The following is a 25,177-nucleotide window of genomic DNA, read 5'->3' as shown; positions in this document are numbered from 1 at the left end:
AGTCCACGCAACTCTACTTTACCAGCAAAAGAAGGCCCTCAAACTATTTTTTTAATGTTAAGTGCAAGTCATGATTGTCATTGTCACATTGACTTGTGCTTAAAAGTGGAGAATCCTATCCCAAATCTGACATTAGTAATCCATTCTGCTGTGATGGATCATTTCAGAGTATGAAACTTTCCAAGTGAACAACCATGCAAATGGAAAAATATACAAATGCATTTTAAAAAATACAATGTTCATAGAACAGATAGTTACAATGAAGCGGAAGCAACTGAGTTTAATGATGGCTAATAAGTAAATGTCATCACTGCAACACAACACTTTACTTTGCTTCCCAATACCTGACAGCTCTGAGCAGTGAAGACAGTAGATGGAGAATGAGGAATGGGGCAAGAACCTGTAGCTCTGTCCAGAGACTGCTTCTGAATTCAACACAGAACAGTGTCAGAGTTTATAAACAGCTCTCTTCAAAATAAGGCACGATGATTCAGCATTTGCATGTTAAAAATAACTGCATAAACGTACTGTATAAAACTTTCTTTAGAAGCCACCCTGATTAATAATTGTCTTCTGTTACTAATTGTACCAGTAATTACATTTAATAAAAGCCTCCTGAAGTTTTAATTCACACAGACAAGTAATAAAAATATAAATAGAAGACATGGTGAGCAACATTTCTAACACATCCACACATCAGCATATTTGCCAATACGCACTTGATTCCTTAAGTGTTAGACTAAGACCTTTCATAACACTTAAAGTGATCCACAACCAGGATCTTAAGTCAGGACAACATTCTGGAAACACCACTCTCAAGTCAAGTTACTGTTTCTTTGTGTGTTTAGTCTTACCAGTTCAAGGGGAGGAAGCTGTGGCTTGGATCTGTGATCATTCACATACAGATTGACAAGAACTTCAGCCACAGCTCCAACCGCATGTGAGACCTTTCCTACAGTCATCTAACCAGAAAAGGAGAGAAGATGAAGAATAGAAGGAAGAGCTTTAGTTATTCTTGAAAAAAAACGCAATGAGAAAAGGACAATAATTATTTGAAAACATGCAAGCAATGATAAAGAGAGGCCAGGAGAAAGAGCAGAGGCAAAGTCTAGCAGAGCACGAGCATGTTCATGCGAGATCAGCGTAGTCCAGCTGGTGGCCACAGAAGGCTTCTGCCAGCCCACACCCTTCTCCCTGTGAGTGGTGGAGAATTAGCTGCTGGGAGCAAATGCTGCTCCCACAGCACAAGGCCTCCCGCTATGTCTGCAAAAGGCTGAGCTGGGAGCTACTGCCTGGCTATCAGGGTCAGATCATTCTGATAGATTAAAAAAACCCTCCCTATTGTTCACTTTGACTTCTTGGGACTTTGTTGTTTTATTTCAGAACAGGGGTGGGGACTACACATCAACAGACCACAAACCATGGTATTTCAGGAAACATTCTATGAAAATGTACTGGCAGTCCTGCACAGAAATGTTTTGTTGATGCTCACAGAGCAAGCATTCTCCTTCTCCCCAGTGATTCATCTTAACACCAGGGGAAACTGGAGAAACTACGTTCACGAAAGGAAAACATCTCCTTTAATCTGCTTCATCACACTATTGCAGCCTTGAATGTTAGGCTGTTTCTAACCAGATTTATCAAATAGACCTGCAAGGACACTGCAGTTCTTTAGGCTGTGGCTCCAAATGAACTGTAGCCAGTCCACTGACTGCATGGTCCAGGCTTCCCTGACAAAACACATGCCTGGGGACAGGAAAAGGAGAAAGGTGTGTGGGGGGGTGTGCGCATGTGTGTGTGAGTGGCAGGTAGGTACTCTTGTTCTTTGTTCCTGGAAAAAAAGACTATGAAGACTTTCATAAAGCTACAAAAATATTTTCTACCCTAAACCAAATTTCCTGTAGTGATTTTAATTTTAGTTTTACAGTCAATATAAGATCCCACAACCTCTCCGGTAGCAAAGGCAGCAAGGGCCATCCTGGTATGGCCAGGGATCTGATACTGCTTCTGAAGTCAGGACATGTTTTTTTCCCCTAGAGGATCTATGATCTCATACCTTGCACTCTATTCGCCTCCTACAGAGACAAAGTTTTAAGTCTCACACTTCTCAGTGAAATTATTTTTCTACTGGCACCACACCAAGTCTTGCTAACAGAAAGGTTTTGAAATATCAGAAAGTTACCATGAAGAAAGGAGAAAAATATAAATGCAATAGTATTCGTGATACTTAAAAATAATTTAAAAGCATTTTCTATCAAGTTTAAAAACAACTATAATGCATTGTGGGTGTGTTTTCCAAAATTATGATGGCTAAAAATATTCTTTCTAATACAAAAAAATTGAAGTCCAGGAACTTGGGAACATATCCAGCCCTTTACAGCTCCCCTTATCTTTTGAGAGTTCTCTCATAATTAATTTAATATCCAGGCAGATACAAAATATTTATTTTAAGATGACAAAGTCCATTCAAGGGACTGATTTATGTACTGTTTGTTTATGTTTAATATAAAAATACTTTTAAATATTATTCAATGTCTGCACTATTTGTGGGGTAACAACAGAAAAGTAGACTGTTAATTACAGAGCACAATGCTGTCCTAAGTGGTACATTAAATTAGAAACCAATACAAGAAGTGAGATTACTTGCTACTACAAGGAAATCTAAGTTCTTTCGTGTTAAGATCACAGAAGACAGAATTTTCCTCCCCAAATTATACACGTCTGAATATGATGAACAACTTTTAGACCAAATACAACTTATTACCCAGTGAGCTCCTAGGTAAAAGAAAGCATTCAAAAGTCAGCTGAAGCAGAAAGTTTACCTTGAACTAGTTAAATGCTGGAGCAATCAGCTAAACAATAAGGCTATGCTTAAAGTGTAAGTAGTTGAATTTCAGGTAAAGTATTCTCCAATGTGAACTACACATTGCAGTTCATCAAGTTGGTTGATTGCTGTTCTCCACCCACTGGAGCAATCTATGTCAACATTAAAGCAGTCAAAACAAGAAAACTGCATGTTTATACATACTTTTAGAGAAACTGTTTAATAAGGTCATATTAGTGGGAGAAGATCTCACTACTGGTTCTCCTTACTGAATTGGATATGTGGGTAGTCAAGAGGAGATCACTTTGCTGCAGCCTCAGTACTGCACCATTCAGATGCTGTGCAGTGGGCTCTAGATTGGAGCACTGGGCTATGATTAATGGGATGGAATTTACCAAGTCCAAATGCTGAATTCTGGACCTTGGATGGAGTAACACTGGGCACAAGTATAAACTGGGAGAGGAATGGCTGGAGAGCAGCCCTGCAGAAGAGGCCTGGGGTGCTGGTGGCCAGCAGGCTCAGTACAGGTCTGCATTGTGCCCCGGCAGCCAGGAGGGCAAACCCCACCCTGGGGTGCAGCAAACACGGCGTGGGCAGCCGGGCAGGAGAGGGGATTATCCCGCTGTGTTCAGCATTGGTGCAGCCTCACCTTGAGTGCTGTGTGCTGTTCTGGGCCTCACAACTTAAGAAGGATGTGAAGGCCCTTGAATGTGTCCAGAGGAGGGCAACAAATCTGGTGGCAGGGCTGGAAGGCGTGTCTGTGAGGAGTGGCTGGGGACTTTGGGTTTGCCTAGTTTGAAGAAAAGGAGGCTGAGGGGCGACCTCATTGCTGGCTGCAGCTTCCTGAGGAGGGGGTGTGGGGAGGGAGGTGCTGAGCTCTCCTCTCTGTATTCAGTGACAGGATGTGTGGGAATGGTTCAACGCTGCACCAGGGAGGTTTAGTCTGGACGTTAGGAAGCATTTCTTTACTGAGAGATTGGTCAAACACTGGAACAGGCTTCCCAGAGAGGTGGCAATGCCCCAGGCCTGTCAGTGTTTAAGAGGCTTTTGGACGATGCCCTTATCAGCATGCTTTAACTTTTGGTCAGCCCTGAAATGGTCCAGCAGTTGGACTAGATGATCATTGTAGGTCCCTTCCAACTGAAACATTCTATTCTACTCAAATGCCATTCAATCACTAAATAGAAATACCAGGGCAGCCCCATGAGCACCTGCCATCATCAGAAACCTGCAGAGAATGGGAGGGACAGGGCATGCGAGAGCAGCACTGCCCAGCAAGGCTCGTGACTTCTGCCCTCATACAACAGCAGCACAACCACCGAGCAACGCGTGTCTCCTCTAAACCCCACCCTGCGTATGGGCAAGGACTTCAACATCCTCACCCGCTTAAGAATGTAAATGTAATAAACTCCAGTTGCAGGAGAGAGGGTCTGCCCCCAAATCTACACACATTCCTTTAGAGAACCTGTCAGCTCTTACGCGGCTTAGCTTTGGTCAACAGCACACAGATCTCCACCTGCCTGATGCTGCTCATGTACCTTAGAAACTCAGGATACATATAATAGGTTTTATATTTTGCTCATGCACTTACTACCCTTGAGGCTACTGGTGTACGTGAAGTTCTACACGCACATGCAATTTTGTAGTGCTGGGGCCACTATCAACATATAACAGGCTACTGCTCACAAATCAGGCAGGTTTATACCAGTTGCTTTAAATCCATTGTTGGAAGGGAATCTTAAAGAACTATCTTACATGGTGAATTTCAGGAAACAACCAGGAAAACACTTAGTAAATCACAAAGACTTAGGGGATTTTTAAGACCATTGACCTGTCGATGACATGTTGACAAAGCTTTTCAGCAGGTTGATCAGGGTGGTTATTAATGTGGGAAGAGAAAGCTACCTTCTGTATTTCCCTGTGCTATTACTTATAATGCCACGGCCAACCAACAAGTAAGCCTCAGTAGTATTTTCATAAAACAAAGGAAATATGCTCTCTGCTTTCAAAAGCATACAATACTTCCCCTTTGTTGTTTCATATCCTTAATGATTTTCCTGATCTTATTTTGCTTTGAGGGCAATTAATTTACTTTTGGTACCACCTGCTACATTTATTTTACCTCTGAGATAAACAACATTTGAGTAATAAGTCACTGTGTGTAGGAAACACCCAAGACCTGCTTACTGCTGGTAATTAGTCATGTCACTAAAGGGAAGTAGCTGGTCCAAAACTCTCCAGGCAGCAAAGCCTATCTATTGCAACACCTTCATAGTTCTTATGACGTATTGTGTGGATTCATTCATGCAAAGCTCTGATGAACAGAGTTTTCTGAAGGTCAAGCAAACTTTAAACAGAGAACAGGAATAACCAAAGCCCAGCCTGTAATGTAATATTTGTTAATTCATAGTTCTACCTACATAAATTTGGACATCTGATTAAAGCTAGAAGGTAGTTTTGATTATTACTGACAACTTGCATATAGTGTCATATAGAAGTTAATTCTTAATAAGTTGTAATGACTGTATGTATTTATAAGAAACAATATGCTTCCACAGCCTTCCTTTCAAGAACTCCTTTCAGGACTGAGGATTAATAACAGGTTTCTGTAATAAGACAGTATGATTTTTTAGCCACCATTTTCAAGAAATATTCCACCATAACTAATACTGATCCAATGAAAATTCAACAGATGTAAAGGATCATCATGTCTGATAACAACCTCAGTGCTCACTTGAAATTAAAATGACAGTACTAACTATTAATAGGATGGAAGGGTGCTGATATTTATAGGTTGTATCTCCTGAAGTCTTACAAAACTCAGAAGACTTCTATTACCTTCTGTTCTTCTGCTGGGAAAAAGCAGAAACAGTGAGAGCAAAATGAGGGAGCTCTTTCTGTTGGCTTACCTATCCTGAAGACCTTTTTCATACTAAAGTCTAGGCTCACCCAGTGATATCTCTCAGAACAAAGACCAGAAATACAAATTCTGAGTCCTATAACCCCACCTTCAAGATAGCATAAAAAAAGGCAATTACCAGTACATACAGCAGGGAGGTCTAAACACATTGTTAAATTATCATGCATAATACTTGAAAATGTACACTGGGCACCAGAAATATTATAAAATTTTATTTATATAGTGCTGAACATTTATCCAATGTTTTATAGAATATGATAAAATTGTAATGTTCTGAAAAGTGTGCAATCTTAAAAGATGAAACATGTGGACAACAATTTAACCTTGGAAGGGTATGAACAGATTGATTGTTACAAAATCAAGGCTGCAGCAGGTGTTCCCTGAAGATTTAATACTCTTACAGCAAAAACAGCAGTAAGAAATCTGCTTCTGGAAAAATTTTGCTTGACAAATAACAAAAGGGTAACTTGAAGAGGAACAGAACTTAAGTTGCCAAAGAGAGGTAAAGCTAAAGTAACAGGGGTATCACAGGACTGAATCTACCTCATAACACACGAATAGTATGGAGAACAAAAGTCTTGCACATCCATTAATACCTCACCAGCATGTTACCAACACAAATAACGGTCTTGGCCATAGGTCCAAAGGGCCATTGAGTCCATCCCCTCTCCCCAGGGCAGGATCCACTTTATATGTGTAAAGTAAGTGCACATTGTCATAACCTGCTCCAAAAGGTGATTGTGCTGCAGACCGCAAGCCTCACCTGGCACTCTGCTCCTTACTATTCAAGGGTCCCCTATCCCCATCTCTAAGCCTGACCTGAATCTCCATTTCCATGGTAACTATCCAGCATCCCTTACTGTGCCGATAGTGGGCACAAGGATAGGCACTCACCCCTTCTCTGCAGCAGCCTTGCGCAGACACCATGGCTGACTGACCCTGTCTAACTCCTCCACACCCCCTTTGCTACCCCTATAGTAAGCACAGCACCAACAGTATCACTTGTACTCACTGGCAACCCTGAAAAGGAAACTCAAAGGGGTTTTCCTCCCCTCCCCCCCCCCCCTTTTTTTTTTTAATCTACTTAATATCTTACCCATTGAAATATCTATCATCACTTAGGGCTCATTTGGATAAACTTTCTATTGGCACATCTACCTCAAAGGGAAAGAAAGTAGGAGTTTGCCTCTTCAATATTAGACCTGCTATTTAAAAATTCTCAAATATGCCATGCCAAATGCACCATATTTCAACATTGCATAGAGTGTACAAGAAGACCTGAGTCTATACAACTGTATGGAGCAGTATACTAGGCATCAAGATGTTCATGCATGTAGAACTTCCAAAGAATGCATGTAGTCCTACCTAACCAGCCAAATATTTACCAAAATAGATGAATGTATATTTACTGTGCTGGTGACAGAACAAGATTTTCTTGCCTCAGCTGTGCTGCATTTTGCCATTACCTCTGGAGAGAGTATTTTTCAATTGAAGTAAACTCAGTCTGAGTGAAATCAAGTCACAAAGAACTACTGCTACACCACTTAAATACAATGGTGAACTAATAAAAGGCTGTGAGCGCACTTTAAACCAAATGCAGTTGTATTAAAACATCAAAAAATGATTGCTCAGACCAAATGTTCTCTAAGAAAAACTTTTAAAATTCCCATGAAATTATTGCTCAGAGAGTTCCCACATGATTACGATCTTAGTTCTCATATTCTAAGGTGTTCTTCATATACTTTGTTGTTTTTTTGTTTGTTTTTTTATTGTTTTTTTATTCTCTTTGCAGTGTCACAATAGCTCTCCAAATCGAATGAGCAGTATTTTGGAAACCATTACTAGATTAAAACCCATCAACATGCTATACCTCCTAGCATACTACATAAAAAGTAAGATGCAAATCTAGGCAAAGGAATTACTTTGAAGCTGAAGGGAATTAGGGGATTACCTCAGTAAGGCACCTGTTGCACCTGCAGTGTCCTTGGAAGGGCTATGTAGCCTGTATTTTCCTGGGGTCTGAGAGGAAGGCAGTCTTTTCAACACATCTCTATCTCAACAGAGGAACATGCCTTTGCAAACTGCAAGTCAGCTCAGTATCTACCTGCTCAGTTACTGCTGAGGCCGTGAGCCAGATTTCCAACCAGAATTAACAATATGGTGCAAAATAACCTAAAAAGATCTAGACTGATTCCACTAAATGATCCTGCTGAACACTCACCAGATGGGAAATTACCTTTAGCTATAGCTTACCTGAAGTTGGGCAATACTCATGAGTATTTCATAAAACTACTGTTATTTAAATACAACAAAAGCTGACAGAATGCTTTGTTCCTTCTCACAGTAAATGAAGACTGTACCCGATTTTGTCAAATAGCACTTCTTTCATGGCTCAGGCAGCAAAGCCACCAGCTCCAGCAGCACCTGCATTGCTATACTTCAATACTTCTAGAAGCTTGATGTTTCCACCTTTATTTCCACACCAACCCTAATCAATACTGCAGTGTTCCCAGACTGCTGCTACATAATCTTGGTGAAGGAGGGGGAACCTGGGCCTTTACCTGCCCTGAAAAGCTGAAAAATATCAAACTTTCTTCAACTAAAATCCTTCTAAAACAAGGGGAGTTAGAAGCCAGTCATCTTAACTTCCACAGATAAAAGCACAACTCATTTTAACATCAGCATGAGTAGTAAGATCTGACTATCTCTGATTCAAGTGTTACTATCACTTTCATTCAGAGTATGCATGTTTCTTCTCTGTAAAGTTTGCTGTTGTATTTTAGCAATTAATGTGCAGAAGCGAGTTTAAAGTACAACTAAGTAAACAAGAAAAACAACAATAAAATCTGTCTGTATTGATAAGAGCTCACACAATTCTAAGATGCATCCTCTAGTTAAAATAAGCATTATTGTGCAGGTTCTCCCTTGCAGTCCAGATGGATATTCTTATGACAAGAAACACAAATGCCACCCAAAACCAACTAACTGATCCCATAACATCCCATTAGCTGTATAATGTGAAGCTCTTTCTCTGCTAGGCATGTCTGTGGTATTATCCAACAACACAACATTTAAAATAAGCAGCAATGTAAAATTTTCAGAATTGAAGCAAAAATTCTGTGAACTATTTGTTTTTCAGCTTTATACCTGAACCACTTTAAATGATTACTTTTCTCTTACACACATGCAGAATTAACAACAGTGAACAAAGTAAAGTTTGATTCAAATACGAAATACAACCTATACAACAGATCTGCTGACAGTGCCTTCCATCTAAGCCATTTCTCAAGCAGCTTTAGCACAAGTTTGGATTTTACAGGAAAAGTCTGTTAATAGAATACCTGTCTAGAAGGAACAGCAGGGGAAGCTGAACCAACAGATGATGGAGAAGAGGCAGCAGCTGAATCGTGAGGTGGAGGGCAAGAGGGAGTTGGGGGCTGAGAATGGGATAAGCCTTTAGTAGGTAGCTTATTCTGTGTAGAGCAGAAACAGGAAAGTTATCCAAGAAACAGTGACATTAGCACAGGTTAAGAGAATAATTTCACAGTCATGCATCAAAAAAATAAGAAAGATAACTACACTTCTATTCTATTCTCTATTTTTGCACAGTGAGGAGCCATGGAAATCATCTCGGCAAAACCTTCCCAGCAAATGATAATATTGTACTCAGTTTTCTTATCAAAAATATTTACAGTGGGCAGGAAGGTAAGATAGTGCTGGGAGAAAGCATACGAAACATAAGAAATGCCAGATTGCACTAAGAGCTACTGCTCAGCAATTCACAAGAAACTGTGAGCTCCCAGTGTATACTCAAGCACAAGATAGGGTTTAGTCTAACACATTTCTCTTGTGCTAAAGTACTTTGACTAGCTTTATGATTTAAATTGTGTTTTACCTCAATTCAATTATGCAATAATATGTAAACAAAGATTTTTTTATCAGTTTCAGTGGAATCCACATTACTTTTCAGATCCACCCAAGATGAAAGGGAATTTAAAAACACCTCATTTTTTCCCCCCATGAATTCTTATGCGTCTTCTAACTCAGTACGTCTTCAGGTGCAAAACCTAATATTCACCTTTGGAAACTCCATGTAGCCAAACATTGAGGCAAGATGTGCTGCTTTTTCTTTAATGTTCTTTTTATGGAATTCCCTATTTGCTATGGTCTGAGCTCTTTTCTGCAATAAGAGCCAGGGAAGGCAAGCCAAGGAAAGAAAGAGAGAGATATATCAGTTAATGCCACATACATCATCAGAATACAGCAAGTTTGTAGAAAGACTTCTTCTTGTCTTAAAATGAACTAAAGTCAACAGAGAAAAAGCCAGCACATTCAGAGAAAGTACAGTATACAGATTAGCATATGCAGTTAAGAGACAGAAAGGAAAATAAATTGCTTGTCACCTGTTTCATTTTTTCCTCCAGGTGCTGAAGACGCTCAAGCACTCCAGAAAGTACAAATGCAGCAGAACAGGCAGATGCAAGATTTTCAGAGGTTTCTGACAGACTGGGCTGGGTATCTGGTTTTTGTACAGTCCTTGCTCTCCTGGCCATATGATCAGAACCGTTTAAAGACTGTTTGGGCTCCCTGACCTCGTGCTCACTCCTAGCTACCACCTGAAACTAGGAAACACTTGAAGTGAAAAAAATTTACTTGCTTTCTGCACCACCATGCAGTATATGCAGCTTTTAAGGATGCTTCTGAAAGCACCGCACAGTCATGCACATAACTAGAAATAAAATGTTCTCATATCACTTTTTGCACACTATTTACTGCATCTCTGATGACTGTGTCCATGCACTGAAATAAATCAGTCTTACATAACTTATGCAGGTCTTGACATGCTTCTCTAGGTTTGTGTCTGTTTTTATGAATAACCCCAGATAGCATCACTGCAGAAGAACATGACACTACATCTCCTTCTAGGGTTTTTAGCAAACGTTTTGGGTTTTATTTTTAGCATCACATCTGCCCGAAACTAAACTTACAATGAAATTGTAAGAATAGCAATGTAGTTCTTGGCATAATTCTAGACCTAGTCTGACCCAAATCGAGTTACGATGTATTTCAGATTTAAAGGATTTTCTGAGGAGTTCAGAATAGGCCTCTGAATTTGAATCTTCATTTAAAATAACTTTTGAAATAAATGAAATATCAGAACCAGTTCAGCTTTATCAAATGCAGTCTTAAAAATGACTGTCCAGTGGTCTTTTCATGACAGTTTTCATCTTATCTGTCCAGTTTCTCAGGATTAAAATTAAAAAAACTAATGCAAATTAATTTGAAGTATGCTCCTGATGTTTCAGGGTAGCACATCTGTTTTTAAAACAACAATTCTCAACTGGTTTATGAATCTTCATTTTTCATCAAACTGATCTGCAGATTACCACATGCAATGAAGATCTCATTTCATTGCAGACTACTTCTGAAATGCCACTACAGGATATTTACTTTCATTTAAAATTGCATGTCAGTACTATTTGATATGAGACTGCTCTCATTGGAATTACTAAGAGAAAAATTTAGACAATGTATTAAAAAATTTTGCCCCATGTATATGATACTGCAAAGAGTTTTCATCAGGAATTCTTATCACAAATTCTACTAGGCATCAATATCAGATTTTCAATGCTCAAGTTTTATATCTTAGATATTTTTGCTAGGTTTCTTGGGGTGGAAAACTCCCTTTGCCTTACCGTTACACAACAGCTCAAACCATCAAGTACATGCATAGACAAATTTTCAGGTACTGCTGTAGTTTTCTCACATGTTAAATGCAGGTATGTAATTATATTTATAAAATTTAGGGTCTAGATGTGATAACACAGAAATCAACACCTATGTTTTTAGGGTTTTTTTCCACACAGTTACTAATTCTTTCAAATAGTTTTCTGATCTGGTCAAGCAGGTATAAAATAGCCTTAAACTTTAATATAGTTTTCAGAATTCTCAGCTAAATATATCTGTTAAATCTGCAGATTACATCCAAATATTGTTTTATATATTCTGAAGTTACACAATAACATTGAGTTCCCAGTAGTAAGAGAAATGGTATACTTGTGAGCTGTTACCCATATGAGTTCCTACCTGCCTTTTTGGTTGAGGTGGAAGATGATTTGGATCCTTAGGTTTAGCAAAGCGAGGATTAACAGGAGGGTCAGAAGAGAGCAGGGCTGGTCTATCTATTAGCTCCTTGTAAAGCATTTTTAAAATTATAAAGACAGAGTGGAAAAAAAAAAAAAAAAGGAAGACAGTAAATAGGATTCAAAGACCTTTTGAGGCAGAAAGAAATAAAAGCTGCTTTTAAAGACACGGAGCTTAACAACACATTTTGCAGATTTTTGTCACTTACCCATTTTATTAACCCCTTCTACCATCAAAGATATACTTAAAATTCAGCACATTGAGTGTTCTTTAAGAGAGCTTATGGCCAAAAGGTAATGTATTGAGACTTCCTTCAACATGGCCAAGCAAACCTTTGCATTATTTAATATGCAGAGATTTCATGCAGAAAGCTCAGGTCATTGACAAGTAGCCAAGTAGAGTGCAAGCAACAGTGTTCGTGGACTGAGAAAGTCACTTGACTTCTATAAAGCTTACGCTTCAGGAGGACTTAAATATGTAAATAAACAAATGGATACAAGAACAAAGCATTAAGAAAGCCACCAGCCTTGACAGAACCTTGACACTGTGCTTGTCCTTCCTTCAGATCTTTTAGGTGACAGATCTGAACTCAGCTGATTCAAACCATCTCACTGGCTGAAGTGTGATTTTGAGCTTATCATTCCTACCTTGACAGCATGGGATTATTTTTGAAGCACCACTAGTCACACTAACAACACACTATGAAAATGCTGTGGAATGTACAAATATATTCCACTATGCCTAGGAAAGGAAAAGACAGACAGACATATCTTGCAAAAGATTAGGTTCCCCTCTTACACCTTCTAAATTTTCCGCAAAGAAAGATTTAACTGAATATGTAGTGTCCCTTATTCACAGAATATAGGAAAAGAAGTCCTTCTGCAATACTATATGCATCCAGGTTAGATTTACACACAAAGCAAAAGTTCTAGAGACTGGTTTACAAGAGATTTCCAGAGATTACACTTCCACTACACTTTGTTAATATAATATATATTGTTACATTATATTAATATGCATTAGTCAACCTATATTAGTCATGTTGGTTCACTGAGTATTGAGAGGAATAGCTTTAATTTGCATAAAGTCTAAAACAAAGACAAGCCACTTCAAACACATAACAGATCCATTTTTCCCTTGGAAATCTGCATCACATTCACAAGGAGGGACTACACTTTAATTTCAGAGATTACTTTTACATTCATCTATGACCTACCTGCCTCCGAAAAATTGTATTTGGAGCATTCTCTTCAAACTTTGCCAACAGTTGAGTTGCCATTGATTTAACTTTATTCTGGTTCGTTCCTTCTCTGCCGTCACTCTGTTCTTTCCCAGCATTTGTCTCTTGGCTTGAAAAGCTTGAAGCCTGCAAAAAAAACAAACTATGGTTTTCTCAAGTTTACACACGACACTCATGAAGAGAGAAAGAGAGAGAACATCCTTATGAGCAAAGGGTGAAAGGAAATACAGTCTACAGTGTATTAAAAATTAGACTGTTTAGCATGCAAGTCACCAAAAAAATATTTTCTTTGGTCCCAGAGTACAGTAAAATGGGAACATTAATCTGTGCTGGTTATAATAAAGCAGAATCACAAACATAACTAATCAGAGAGGGACTAGGAACCAAGCTGCAATGCAAACTCTTCAGATAAAAATTTGTTTAAATAATTGAGTTGGGAAAAGTTAAAAAAAATCCAATACCTTAAATGTTCTTGGGTCAGAAAGAAAACTAATGCAATTTAGGTAATGTTCTCCTTCCTACCAAATGATTTAAATAAATTTAGCTCTTTAGTGCACACCACAGTAAATTCAAGATTTTAAGGGAAGAGGCTTTTTGCTCCTGCCAAGGACAAGAGGCCAAGCCCTGGTCCCTTAACCTCTGCTGCTTCCTCAGCTCTGGTGTTCATCAAGAAGCTGGATATGTGTGGACACCGCTGAACACCTACCTCCTCAAAGACACCAAAAAGACCTTTTCGACGTCTTTTGTTAGTCTCATTTTCTTCCGTATTCCCTTCAACCTGAAATGGTAAAGGCAAAACAACATCCATGGATTACTGTAGCAGTTACCAGTTTTACCAAAGCGATTCCTCCCAGGACATTAACTTTCATAACCAGGCAAGTGTGTCTGTCCTGTGTTCTACAAGGCAAACACAGGTGAGCCGCACCAGCACGCCTTGCTAGGCCCCCCCCTGCTCAGCCAAATCGTTCCTCACGTGGGGAGCCTGGTGGCCCTCGTGGCAGCTATCGTGTATGTAAAAGCTACCCTGTAACCCCTGACTGGAGCTCTTGCTGGACTCTGATAGGTGAAAATACATGCTTGTACACTTTGTTAAACACAGGCCCTACAAGGCTGCTGCTGACGTTTTCTTCTTTCAGTACTGAAGAGTTTATAATTCATAAAGCACTAGCACATCCTTGAAGAAAAAGGCATTACAGCATCAGCTGTTCTGTGAATTTCAGACTACACTGGTTTCAAGGTAAGTAACAAAATCCAGAAACTCCTCACTCTTTCACTATAACGTCCACATCTCTTTTAACCTACATATCTGCGCACAGATTTCTGTGTTCATAGTGCAGACACATCTCCTTTTTTGGAGCAATTACCGTCTGCCTTAAAGGTCTGTCCCCCTTGTAAGGTTCATCTCCCTGACTATGGCTCTACATTACAATACTTAAGCAATCAAATTTCCTTTTTTTGTGCTCAAGCTATGCACATATTTAATTATTTTACTGAACTAGAGATTACATGGATAATAAATAATACTTCATACTCAGTGCACACACACTTGCAAAATAGTGCTTAAATATTTGTATCAGTTCTTACCAAATTCAGTCTTGAAGACCTGATACAATGGAGAGATTTTTTCATCTGATAAATGTCATGTTAGGTTATACTTCATGAACAAGAAACTACCTTCCACTTAGATAATTTCACCCACACTGCAATTTAGAGATTGCTCAGCCAAATTAAAAAAAAAAAAAAAAAAAAAAAAAAAATCAAAGAATGCAGGCTTCCTTTTTACATATACACTGTTTGTAATAAATCATTATTCAATGAATAGAAGTAATCCCAAACAACCTCTGAGCAAACACCAAAAGAATCAGATGACAGTATTTTGATTATTTCATATGCTTTGGTGCATTGTCTTTCAAGCACCAGCTCTCAGTAACCTTGCTTTACGCTACCTATAGTCATTAGTCTGCCAAGGAAGAGTAAACAACATAACAGCACAATGTAGTCTGCATAATAATCTGTACCACATAAAAGTGGAATTTGCCTAAGTGAATGGAGCAAACAAGATGTTGCCTTTCAAAAATCTTACATAAAGGACTTTCATTAACGTATTTACAAAAAAAAAAAATGAAAGACAAAGCAATTTAATTGCCTAGCAAAACTACAAGAAAAATGACTGTGTCCTTTATTGTGTAAAGGCCTCCATTCATTTATTAGTCTGGAGCACAGGAAATCTCAGTTCTTCTCCAGCCCAGCTGACACTCATAGGAGAATTGAAAACATTATCCCACCCAGCACACTCCGCCAAAACAGCCATGGCCACACCATCTCCAGGACCCTGCTTCCTGGTCTCTCCCAACCTGCACCCAGATAAGGATCCCTCTTCCAGCCAAATGAAACAAGAAACTAATGGTACAGAAAGTTTAGTAAGAGACAGGGTTACCCCGGTTGTTTTTGACTCTGTGATAGGCAAGTGCTCTCCTACTGTCATACCTGGGTAACACTCAGCACCACTTTTTGCTGGAGAAAGAACCATAAAACTGAAGCCACAGCCAAACTCTTAACTCAAGCAGCTGCTTTCCAAGGAGCTTCACTTCTCAGCTAGTTTCAGATGGTTAAGGCACTCACAAGTCTCTGTCCTAACCTGAGTACTATTTGTTGCTTAGTTTCACACCCTCTCCATGACAGGGCTGCAAAACCTCATAACAAAATAAGGTCTTGACAGTCCCTCCCCCCAAGCTGATTTGGAAAATATCACTTCCACTTCTCATTTCAAATGAGACCCTGTAATGTGAAACCAAAAGGGCCCATCAAGCAAATCACCTCATGCTTTCATGTAGTGCCAAGAACTATACCTCCTGTTATGACAGAAGGCTTCGTGACGGGAGTTTAGTCAGAGGGCTGTACGGCTTACTAATGGAAAGCTCACCCACTACTAACAGTCTATTTACTTCTGCAAATAACTCATGGAAAAACAACAACACTGTGGTCATGAAAAAGGTTTTTCTTATAAAGAAGTCCCCCACAAGAAAAAGCAGTGTTTATTTTCCCTATTTGGTTTCTCACTGCTTGGTTATCTGGGAAACTTGGTTTTGTGTTTATGTGGGTGACAGGGAAAAGTTATTTCATAACAAGAATATCTGGGCTTACTGGGCAATTGATTGTCCACAGGTTTTGAAAATGTGTTTGTGGATGGAAAATATTCAGGATGTAAGTCAGTCTAGGAAATATCTGAAAATCATGGTGTAATACTTCAAATGGGGGGGGGGTGGAAATCACGTTTCTACCAAAACTGAGAAGATAGCAACAAATTTAAAAAGCAATATAGTAAAATACTGAGAAATGCAGTACACACATGTACACCTGAACTTTTATGAAGGACACTGAATTCCAAAAGCAGTAGGAAATCTATATTTTTGCAGGTAAAACTTAGGGTCTCTGCATAGGTGTAAATGAAGCAATACAGTTAAGCATTAAGGAGGTCTGTTTCAAAAAAAAAAAAAAAAAAAAAGAAAAAAAAACAACAACAAAAAAAGAACTTGAGAATCATCATAGTTGATACATATTTTCTGGCTAGCCCAGGAAACTCAAAACCTGGAACAGTTTTGCATTAAGTTGTGTTTCAGAAAATGCAGAAGTTAAATTCATTTTGGTGGAGGAATTTGTGCTGCTTAATTTGCAAGAGTTGTGCTTGAGACACTACTGCCTCTGAGCCAGGCTGTGCAGACACTCCCCATTTAAATTGAAGTTAAAATGAAGGTAGACTTGGCTGTAAAAGCAAAGCCCCTCCCTCAAGGTCTCCTTTCAGAAGAGAACCATGTTAATGAATAGGAAGAAGGTGAAACAGTTTATTACTGAATAATTTCATTAGAGTAGCTTTTAAATTAAATCATATAAAACTTTTGAAGTTATAATCCATTCAGAAGCATATAGACAATACTCTCACTGCACACAGTCCTCTGCCAGACAGTATTAACTCAAGTCTCCATAATCCTTCAAGGCCCTGGAATTTTTAATTGCAACAAGTATGGGCATGAATGTATTTTATACAGGGACGTAAGCAGGACATGTCAATAAGTTTTCATTAATAAGTGACCAAGGGAGAAAAGTATATGGGTACGACTAAGAGATCATTATCTCAAAGTCACACCAGTCAACCTGCCCACTGTTTGTCACCGTTGCAGGGTTTATACTTCCATAAGGGTTTGAAAGCTTCCCCTCCAGAATCTTGACAGCAAGTACAAGCTGTTCAAATCACTGCTTTCATTAAAAAACAGCACTCCCTCCCAATCAATAAACATTCTGGTACACCAGTGATTGTTTGAACTGATATATAATATTATGGGTTTATATTTAACTAGGAATGCAGAACTATAGTACTATTTTTCTAAAAGGTAGAAATAGCCCAGAAAAAATCCAGAGTTTCCTATCTCAAAAAAACAAACAAACCCAAAGCCCCCAAAATAAAAAGCTTAGCATTTAGCATTGCACAAAACCTCCTAAAAACATCTTTTGAAAAATTTCCAAAAATAAAACGTAAGAGACAATAACACCTAACAGAGCCAAGATCTCAAATATTTCAAATTGAAGACAGCAACTTATAAACACATCAAATAAAACATCCTCCTCCTCTCACTTTTACCTTGACTGTAAAAGATTGACATGGACAATGGATACAAGTTCTCCCCAGGTACACCCAAATTCTCACTGTGATTTGAAACTTTGCATTTACAGAGAAAGCTTACCTGGGACTGTTATTAATGCTTCAGCAATTCTACACTGACAGTGCTTCAGTTTTATTCTTACAAACATCATAATGATTGAGTGTGCATGTGCATGTTAACTTTGCTTACTGTTAAATTTGATTTTACTTTTTAATATGCTCAAAAGTCTCCTTGTACAGGTCTTTTAATAGTAGGATATAGATAAAAACGCCTTCTGTCTGAGCCTGAGAGTTTATTTTCATCTTTTTAAACAAGAAATATATATAGGGTTAAGTCTTCCTTCACAGCTTACCTTTGGTACTCGTTTTCTTGGTAAAGTTAAATTGATATAATTATTAAAGATGAAGTTCGATGATTTTGCTGAACAAAGATCATTGTTTTCTCCATTTTGCTTGTCACCAGCATCTGTTCAAAAAACAACTGCTAAGGATGTTTGTTCAGATTTCTTTTTTAAATACTTTGACTAAGACAGAACTTTCCAGCAGAGTGCTGGTAGAAATTATATGTAAGAAACCCAGACAAATAAGAGTAAATACATACCATGTAGGGTGACTTTTTAAAAAAGGAAGAAAACCACCTAAGAATGAACATGCTGTCTGCAATCATCCTTACCAGAGAATCATTCTAACGACCTGATACATCAACTTCATGATGTCAAGCAGCAGTTATCCAGCTGCTCCTGTTCTCTGAAACCACTAAGGACCCACAAAATCCTGGTCTTCAGTCAAGTTTTTTTCCCTTTCCTTTTTTAAGCACAAGGTAACTATTGCTGACAGAAGCAGAAATGCTTCCATGCCAGAATGGCTCAGCTGGGAAAGGGCTCTTGGCTCAAGAGCAGTGCTCATAAGCAGCCTGGATGAAGTGCTTCTGCTTCCCAAACTTGCAAGGACTGGGAGCAGTCTGGGTTCGGCTTACCTACTGCCCGCAGAGGCGTGCCCCTGAAGAGTTCGTAAAACTTGGAGAGGTACATGACCATGCTGAGCTTGTCGGGCTCCCCGGCCGACCCCACCTCCTTCCCTGTGGTCACAGGGGGGATCCCAAACTCCTGCTCAGCCACATCGAATGCCAGCTGGTTGTTTTTGACAACGTCCTCTTCGTTCAGAGCATCAAAGTCGCTGCGGGGACAACACACTGGCATCAGTGGTGGTTTGCTCTCTGCCCCTCTCAGAAACACACAGTGCTCCCCTGCCCGTCGGAGAGGTGCAGAACAGCACCGTGAATGAGGACATAGGGATTTCACTGGCTCAAAGCTATGGAGTCTACCAATGCCAAAGGTAAGAGTCTCATACAAATCCTGGCATTGCCAGAAATGTAATTTAAATGCTAGTTCACTGAATTGGATTTTGATGTAGTCCCATGAAAAAGGATTCCTGTACTTGTGAAGAAATGCAACTTCTCCTCAGATGTGCTAAGAAACCTTTTTCTTTCTCCAAATACAGCTGTGGTGCTACAGATTTCACCTGTTAGCAATTGACTTATTCATTTTGATTAGTTCTATAAATCATCAAACCCAGGAGGAGTAGGTTTAGGCTAGCATTTTATAAACCAAATATGTTATATGTGTGCACACACACATGCACAGGCACTACATTTCTTTTTAGGGTGTTACACACACAGTTTGAATGAGGACCTCCTGCCCATGTCATTACCGGATTTAGCAGTGCACTAAATAAGCACACCACACATCTGGAACTGCATTATCCATTCTCTAATCCATTTTCTATGGGACCTATTCTAAGACTCTGATCCTTTGAACAGCTTCCAAAATTCATGATTAAAATAAACATGTGAATAAATTACAAAGCTCCAGGCAGGGTAGTTTCTTTCTCCTCATAAGGAATGTGAGTTTTTGAACCCCAAAGAATTCTTCTCTCTCCCCTCATCCAAACACTCTGCCTATTTCTGGAGCCAGGGGGCTGCAGGCAGCTCTCCACCCTAGTCCTGCCCACAGCCCACAGGCAGCCACTTCTCCTGCCTGGCCAGCTTTCATCTGGCCAAGTCCTTCAGCAGTCCCATTTAATAAAAAAAGCCAATAAGATCCAAACACAATGTTAATTAAACAGCAAAAGGTCTGTTTGCTCAGGAAGATAAATCTATCAACTTTCTAGAGAGCAGTGCTTTCTGCAGACAGCAAATACTGCCTTGCTTTCTGCACCCTTCCCCCCACCTTATATCCACAAAATCATCCATAATTCCCCCCTTTTTTTTTTTTTTTTTAAAAAAAAACTAACCCAAGGCAAAAAAAAAAAAATCTTATTCTTACGTTAGCTCTTCCTCTGGCAAAGCTGTACAAACAAGCACCCTGCGTATCACTCCTATTTTTTCCAACATACCACACCTCATAAAAGAGCTGGATCATTTATTTCATTTATCCACAATAAATGGAGGAGGCTGATAATCATTCATTTGCAACCCCAAGTCTTTGTAGGAAGGCAAGAGAATGCATTTTGGAAACTGGTGAGAGGGCACAAGAGTCACCCCACCACAGACTGCATCAAGCAGGCCCAGTAACCCCATGTCAGCAATTGCCATTTCCTGATACCTGTTACATGCTGACCCTCTTATATCTAACCGAGGAACCTGACAAAATATTCATACATAATAAACTGTGTCTTGTAGGATTAGGACCCCAAAAACACTGTCAAAAGGGAAATGCTGGCTTACATTCTATCCCTAAAGCAGTGAATTTTCAAGGGCCATCCTTTGTTGTATAGTCCACGTGCAAGGGCATCACTCTCTTCTGGACAAAGAGTTGTGCAAAACCACCATGTCCTGTGCATCTCCATGGCCCACCGTTTCCCTACATGACTGTCACAGCAACCAGTACAACATATGGAGGATGGTCCATTTAAGGCTTATCCAAATATTTCTGTAACTCATGACAGTGCCATTATGGCTGTGGTTTTATACGTACACTAAAAACTTGTCTCCAGGGACCAGGGAATGCAACTCTCACATTCTTCAAGCATTGCAATTTTTGTTTCAAATAGCCATATGATTCCCACAAACATGATCATAAATCATAAGGTTCAAAGCCTTCCTAGCTCTTTGAAAGCATATATATTTAATTTTAAATAGCATGCAAGGACATACAGAAGAAACAAAGCAAAACCAACCCCACCCTCTCCGTCCCCCAAACCTGGCAATGGTGCGCACCTCCTTGCAAAAAACAGTAACAGAGGGGGACTGTTGAGTATCAGTGCTGTACTGATTGGTCTTACACTGTAATTTGGTAAATGCTTAATATCTCCTACACCCAACAAGGTCTGCAGATGTCACTCACATGAGGTCAGGTCTGAAGCGATGGATAATTGCACACAATGCAAGGCCACTTTTCCAGGAGGTAGTCAGGTCTGTGATGCTAACGTTACGGTACCCTTCTGTTTGTTTCTGACACCAGGTCAAAAGCTTGTTAGGTCGAATATCTGACTCTGCAGTTACAGTGGAGAGCAAACATTTCAATCAGATTTTGTATGCTCAGAAGGCTCCAAATATTAAGCCATAGTAAACATGAGATGTCACATACCATGTCTTGAGAGATTCACTGATCTTCTAACAGAGCCCACTCTTTCAAGAGGACATTGCTGTAACTCATTGGTAACATATAATTGTCTCACCTACAAGTAAAAGCAATTAGCAGTATAATGTTAGAATTGTTTGGAGAGAAAAAAAGGTTTTTTTCTAGGTTAATTTTATCAACAGCTGGTTCTAAATTAAGGAGTCTCCTAAAGATTTTGTTTATCTACTACTTGCAGCCCTATTTCAACTGGACAAAAAAATAAACTGCGATTTCACAAGCAAGCCTTTTAAGTACTGACCTGGTGAGGTCGAACACAGCTTGAGTTCAAGTTCGGGTATCTTGTTCCTGGATCAATTGTATACTGGTCAAAGTTCTTGTTAATATTTTCAGGGGTAGTCTGAGGCAAGAGTCGATAAATGCTCTCTCTTATAGAGGATAAAAAAAAAATAATCAAGATATATTAATTAAAATAAATATTTTTTATATAAAGAGTATTTTATTCATGTAGCTACCTGCATCTTATTTTGATTCTGCCAATACAAGTGTTACGCACTAAATGCATAATAAATCCATCCCATTTCTTATGCCTGTTCAGCAGGAGAAGGATGCCAGCCAGCAAAAGGACAACAAAAGAACAGACTCTTAGAACTTATGCCCATATTTTCCTGAGGCAGGAAGCAAGCAAGAAAAAGAAGAAAAAAATAAAAAAAAAAGGGGGTTACATCATCCAGTCATCTGGTTTTGCTTTAATGTCCACCCAAGGAGTAACTTCTTTACCACATAACAGCACTAAATCCCGTCATTCTGTAATTCCTATAACCACCACAGCCTTTTTTATTATGCTGTTCAATTTTCCATTTGGGACTATGCCATGTTTGAGTCATCCCACAGGCTTCTATCTTAAAACTTCTCAAAGCACTATACTTCTACTTGCATTACCACAAGCGTGAGTATTTCTATTATGTATCTGCCCCAAAACAGCTTGGGTAGCTGTAGTGGAGCAGGGCAGCTGCCATCAGGACCAAAGTCAGCAACTTCAACCATCAGACCATGGCAACACCAGAACTGCTGGTGTACTAAACAACAGATTTTTTGCTCTGGTCAAAAAGACACTAGATAAAGAAGCTTATGATACAGCACCATAACAATTCTCCTTTGCCACACATAAAGAGGGCATCAGGGGTATTAAGCTAAAATGCAGAGTTAAAATCACAGATACCAACTATGAAAGCTGATGAAGTATTTATTTAGACTTGTTTCAGGATTATTTTTTTTTATATAAAAAAAAAAAGGTGCTGAGAAGGTTGGAGGGTTAGTCTTTTGACACACAGTATCTTTGGTTCATTTCCTTAAGGATCACACTTAGTTCTAGTCATTAGTGACTTAGTGTTTTAAACCCATGTCATGCACATTGCTGGACTTCTGAATTAGTATACAGAAGCTTACAGAGCAACGGCCTACTGCTATTGTAAATTGTTCAGTAACCTGAAGGAATAGGTGATTTCAACCCAATGCCATTGCAGTGAAGAAGAGTTTCTCCTGTTGGCATTCTGAATTCCACTGCCTTCTGCCAATACTGCATTTATTTAAAACACTGGAAACAATGGAGAAGACAAAACCAGCACTCACCGTTCAGCAAGGATTTCTAACGAGGGTTTTCCTTGAGCCCAGCTCCGCACCATCCATGCAGTATCAAAAGCAGCTAAGAAGCCTCTTGCACAGCCAGTACCCATTGGCCAGAAGGGCTGTAAGAAGCATTTACATTTTAATTCCTTTTATTTCTCAAGGTCTTACTACAAAAGTAACTTGCAACATGAATTTGGAGTCTAGGGTTTCATACTGTCTTGGAAAAGTAGTCCAGAAAGAGTTAAAATACAACACAGCCAAGTCCTGCAGTTTTCAGACACGTCTTTCCTCCAAGTCTTAGGTAATGAAAAAGACTGCCTTCACTTTTCCTTTTTTTAACTTCTATATTTAACAACAAATTTCTTAACCTCAAAAGGTAAAGGCTGAGAAGAAAAAAAAAAGACTCAATACACAAGAATTAGTCAAGGAAAAAAGATGCCTTTCTTCTCATCTCCTAATTTCACTTTGGACTGATCTTTTCAAACACTTCAGACTGTCAGCATGAGTTTAAAAAAAAAATAATTAGTTGCAACATACACTTTTCACTTCAGAAAGAGAAAAAGAAAGCATATCAAGGCAAACAAACTGCAATAAAAATTTGGACCAAGTTTTTCTCTATGATGGACATCAGGAAAATTATATCATGCACCCAAGCTGAGGACACACGGCTCACAGTTTTCAGACAAAAATACAACTTGCATAAAGCAAAACAGGATCTCAGCCAGAGACTGCCAGCCAAGCATTAGTTATGACATAAATTATGGCATAAAAAAAGAAAAAAGGGAAAAGAACCTATTCCAAAGAAGGTACCATTGTTTCAGGACATGTAAGAGAGGACAGTTTGTTTTGAAGGGTAGACTGAATAGCTGGATTAAGAAAAGAAAAAAAAAAAAAAAAAGAGAAAAGAAAGAAGTCTACTTGGAAGACATTCCAAGATATACCTCAAGCAAACTATCTCCAACAAGCGCCACCAGGAGCTGATGCCTGTGCCTCTCCCTCACTAGTGCAGCATTTTCAGATGCGTACATGGAAGTAAAATCAAACATTGCTACGTCTGGTTGCCCATAGTGATTGATTGCAAAATCCAAGGAAGGCAGCTGGTAATTGGTCGCAAAGTCAGCAGCTTCTCTGGCATAGGACAGCAAATTGCTCTGGTTCACATTTTCCCCACAGAGGAGCAACTCAGTATCAATATAGTCCTGCAAGAAGAGGAGTGCTAGGATTAGGTACTCAGACTATCCTCTTTGGACTGGAATGTCACATTCTCATAGCATGAGTGGCAACCACACATCTCACTGCATAAAGAACCAAGTGAGACTTGTCACCTCCTCCAAAAAGTTAATACACAAACATAGGTTACTGTACTACCCCAGACAGGAACTCTCTATGCCAACCCTGAATAAGCAGCTTTATTTGCAACAGAACACTGTAGTGCCCCCCAGTTATGTGTTATTTTCATAACACTACTTCCTGCCCATCAGAAGATGTTATCATCATCACTGCAATGTTTTTTTGCATGTGTGTACCCCACATCTGAAACCACATGAGAGCAGAAATACTGATGTACTGATGATGCAACACGCGGGTCTCAGCCTGAAGGTTTGACTTAACATCTCAGTAACAACACATGCAAACTTGGATTGTAGCAGCTTTTCTGTTGTTCTGTTTCGGGCTGGAGGTCTTTTTGGCCAGTGTGGTGGAAGACCCTGCCTTTACAGGTCATCCTACTTAAAGCCAGTGATTATTAATAAGGTAGTTTCTATTTATAGCTTAATCATGAATGAGACCCCTAATTGCAGGGATGATACCACAGAACTGCTATTAGCCCCATTGTTTTAGACAGACTGGGGTTTTTTCCACTCAGACCTGAGCAGGTCAGGAAAAGCAGCTCTGATGGGCCACAGCCACCACTCCTCCCAACCCCCTACAGATCTGTGGGACTGCACCCACCTACAAACACCCACCCCTCAACCCCAGGGCCAGCGTCCTGCTCCCCCTCACTGCTGGGGGCTGCCGCCTTTGCTACGGCTGGGCAAGGCTGGCTGCTCTGCCCGCAGAGCCCCTGTCCTCTCAAAAGGGCAGGAATCATGGTACTGAGCTTAGTTGTCCCATCAGAAAGACAAGAAGCCTTCTGATAGCTCCCCACAAGTACTTCCTTCGGGAAATTATACTCAACTCTTTTGGC

At 39.5% G+C, this 25,177-nt stretch overlaps 1 protein-coding gene across 4 annotated transcripts in view; it reads right to left on the bottom strand.

Annotated features, from left to right (window-relative positions):
• The window catches only part of MICAL2 (microtubule associated monooxygenase, calponin and LIM domain containing 2), a 128,398-nt gene that overhangs the window by 59,081 nt on the left and 44,140 nt on the right, over positions 1 to 25,177 (bottom strand). The window contains exons 8-21 of one of the 4 annotated variants that reach the window (XM_033006877.2): positions 23,934 to 24,191; positions 22,996 to 23,111; positions 21,665 to 21,791; positions 21,373 to 21,463; positions 21,130 to 21,277; positions 18,762 to 18,961; positions 18,139 to 18,251; positions 13,835 to 13,906; positions 13,105 to 13,254; positions 11,832 to 11,936; positions 10,148 to 10,366; positions 9,823 to 9,924; positions 9,086 to 9,217; positions 855 to 962 (exon numbers count right to left, since the gene is read on the bottom strand). In XM_033006877.2, coding sequence (XP_032862768.2) covers positions 855 to 962; positions 9,086 to 9,217; positions 9,823 to 9,924; positions 10,148 to 10,366; positions 11,832 to 11,936; positions 13,105 to 13,254; positions 13,835 to 13,906; positions 18,139 to 18,251; positions 18,762 to 18,961; positions 21,130 to 21,277; positions 21,373 to 21,463; positions 21,665 to 21,791; positions 22,996 to 23,111; positions 23,934 to 24,191 — 1,941 coding nt within the window. Of the gene's footprint in view, positions 1 to 854; positions 963 to 9,085; positions 9,218 to 9,822; positions 9,925 to 10,147; positions 10,367 to 11,831; positions 11,937 to 13,104; positions 13,255 to 13,834; positions 13,907 to 18,138; positions 18,252 to 18,761; positions 18,962 to 21,129; positions 21,278 to 21,372; positions 21,464 to 21,664; positions 21,792 to 22,995; positions 23,112 to 23,933; positions 24,192 to 25,177 lie in introns of those variants that run through there. The other 3 variants (XM_033006880.2, XM_033006878.2, XM_033006879.2) reach the window with 3 other exon arrangements.

Source organism: Tyto alba, unplaced genomic scaffold, assembly GCF_018691265.1.
Source record: "Tyto alba isolate M040663 unplaced genomic scaffold, T.alba_DEE_v4.0 Super-Scaffold_8, whole genome shotgun sequence".
NCBI lineage: Eukaryota > Metazoa > Chordata > Aves > Strigiformes > Tytonidae > Tyto > Tyto alba.
This window is presented reverse-complemented; position numbering and strand designations above follow the sequence as displayed.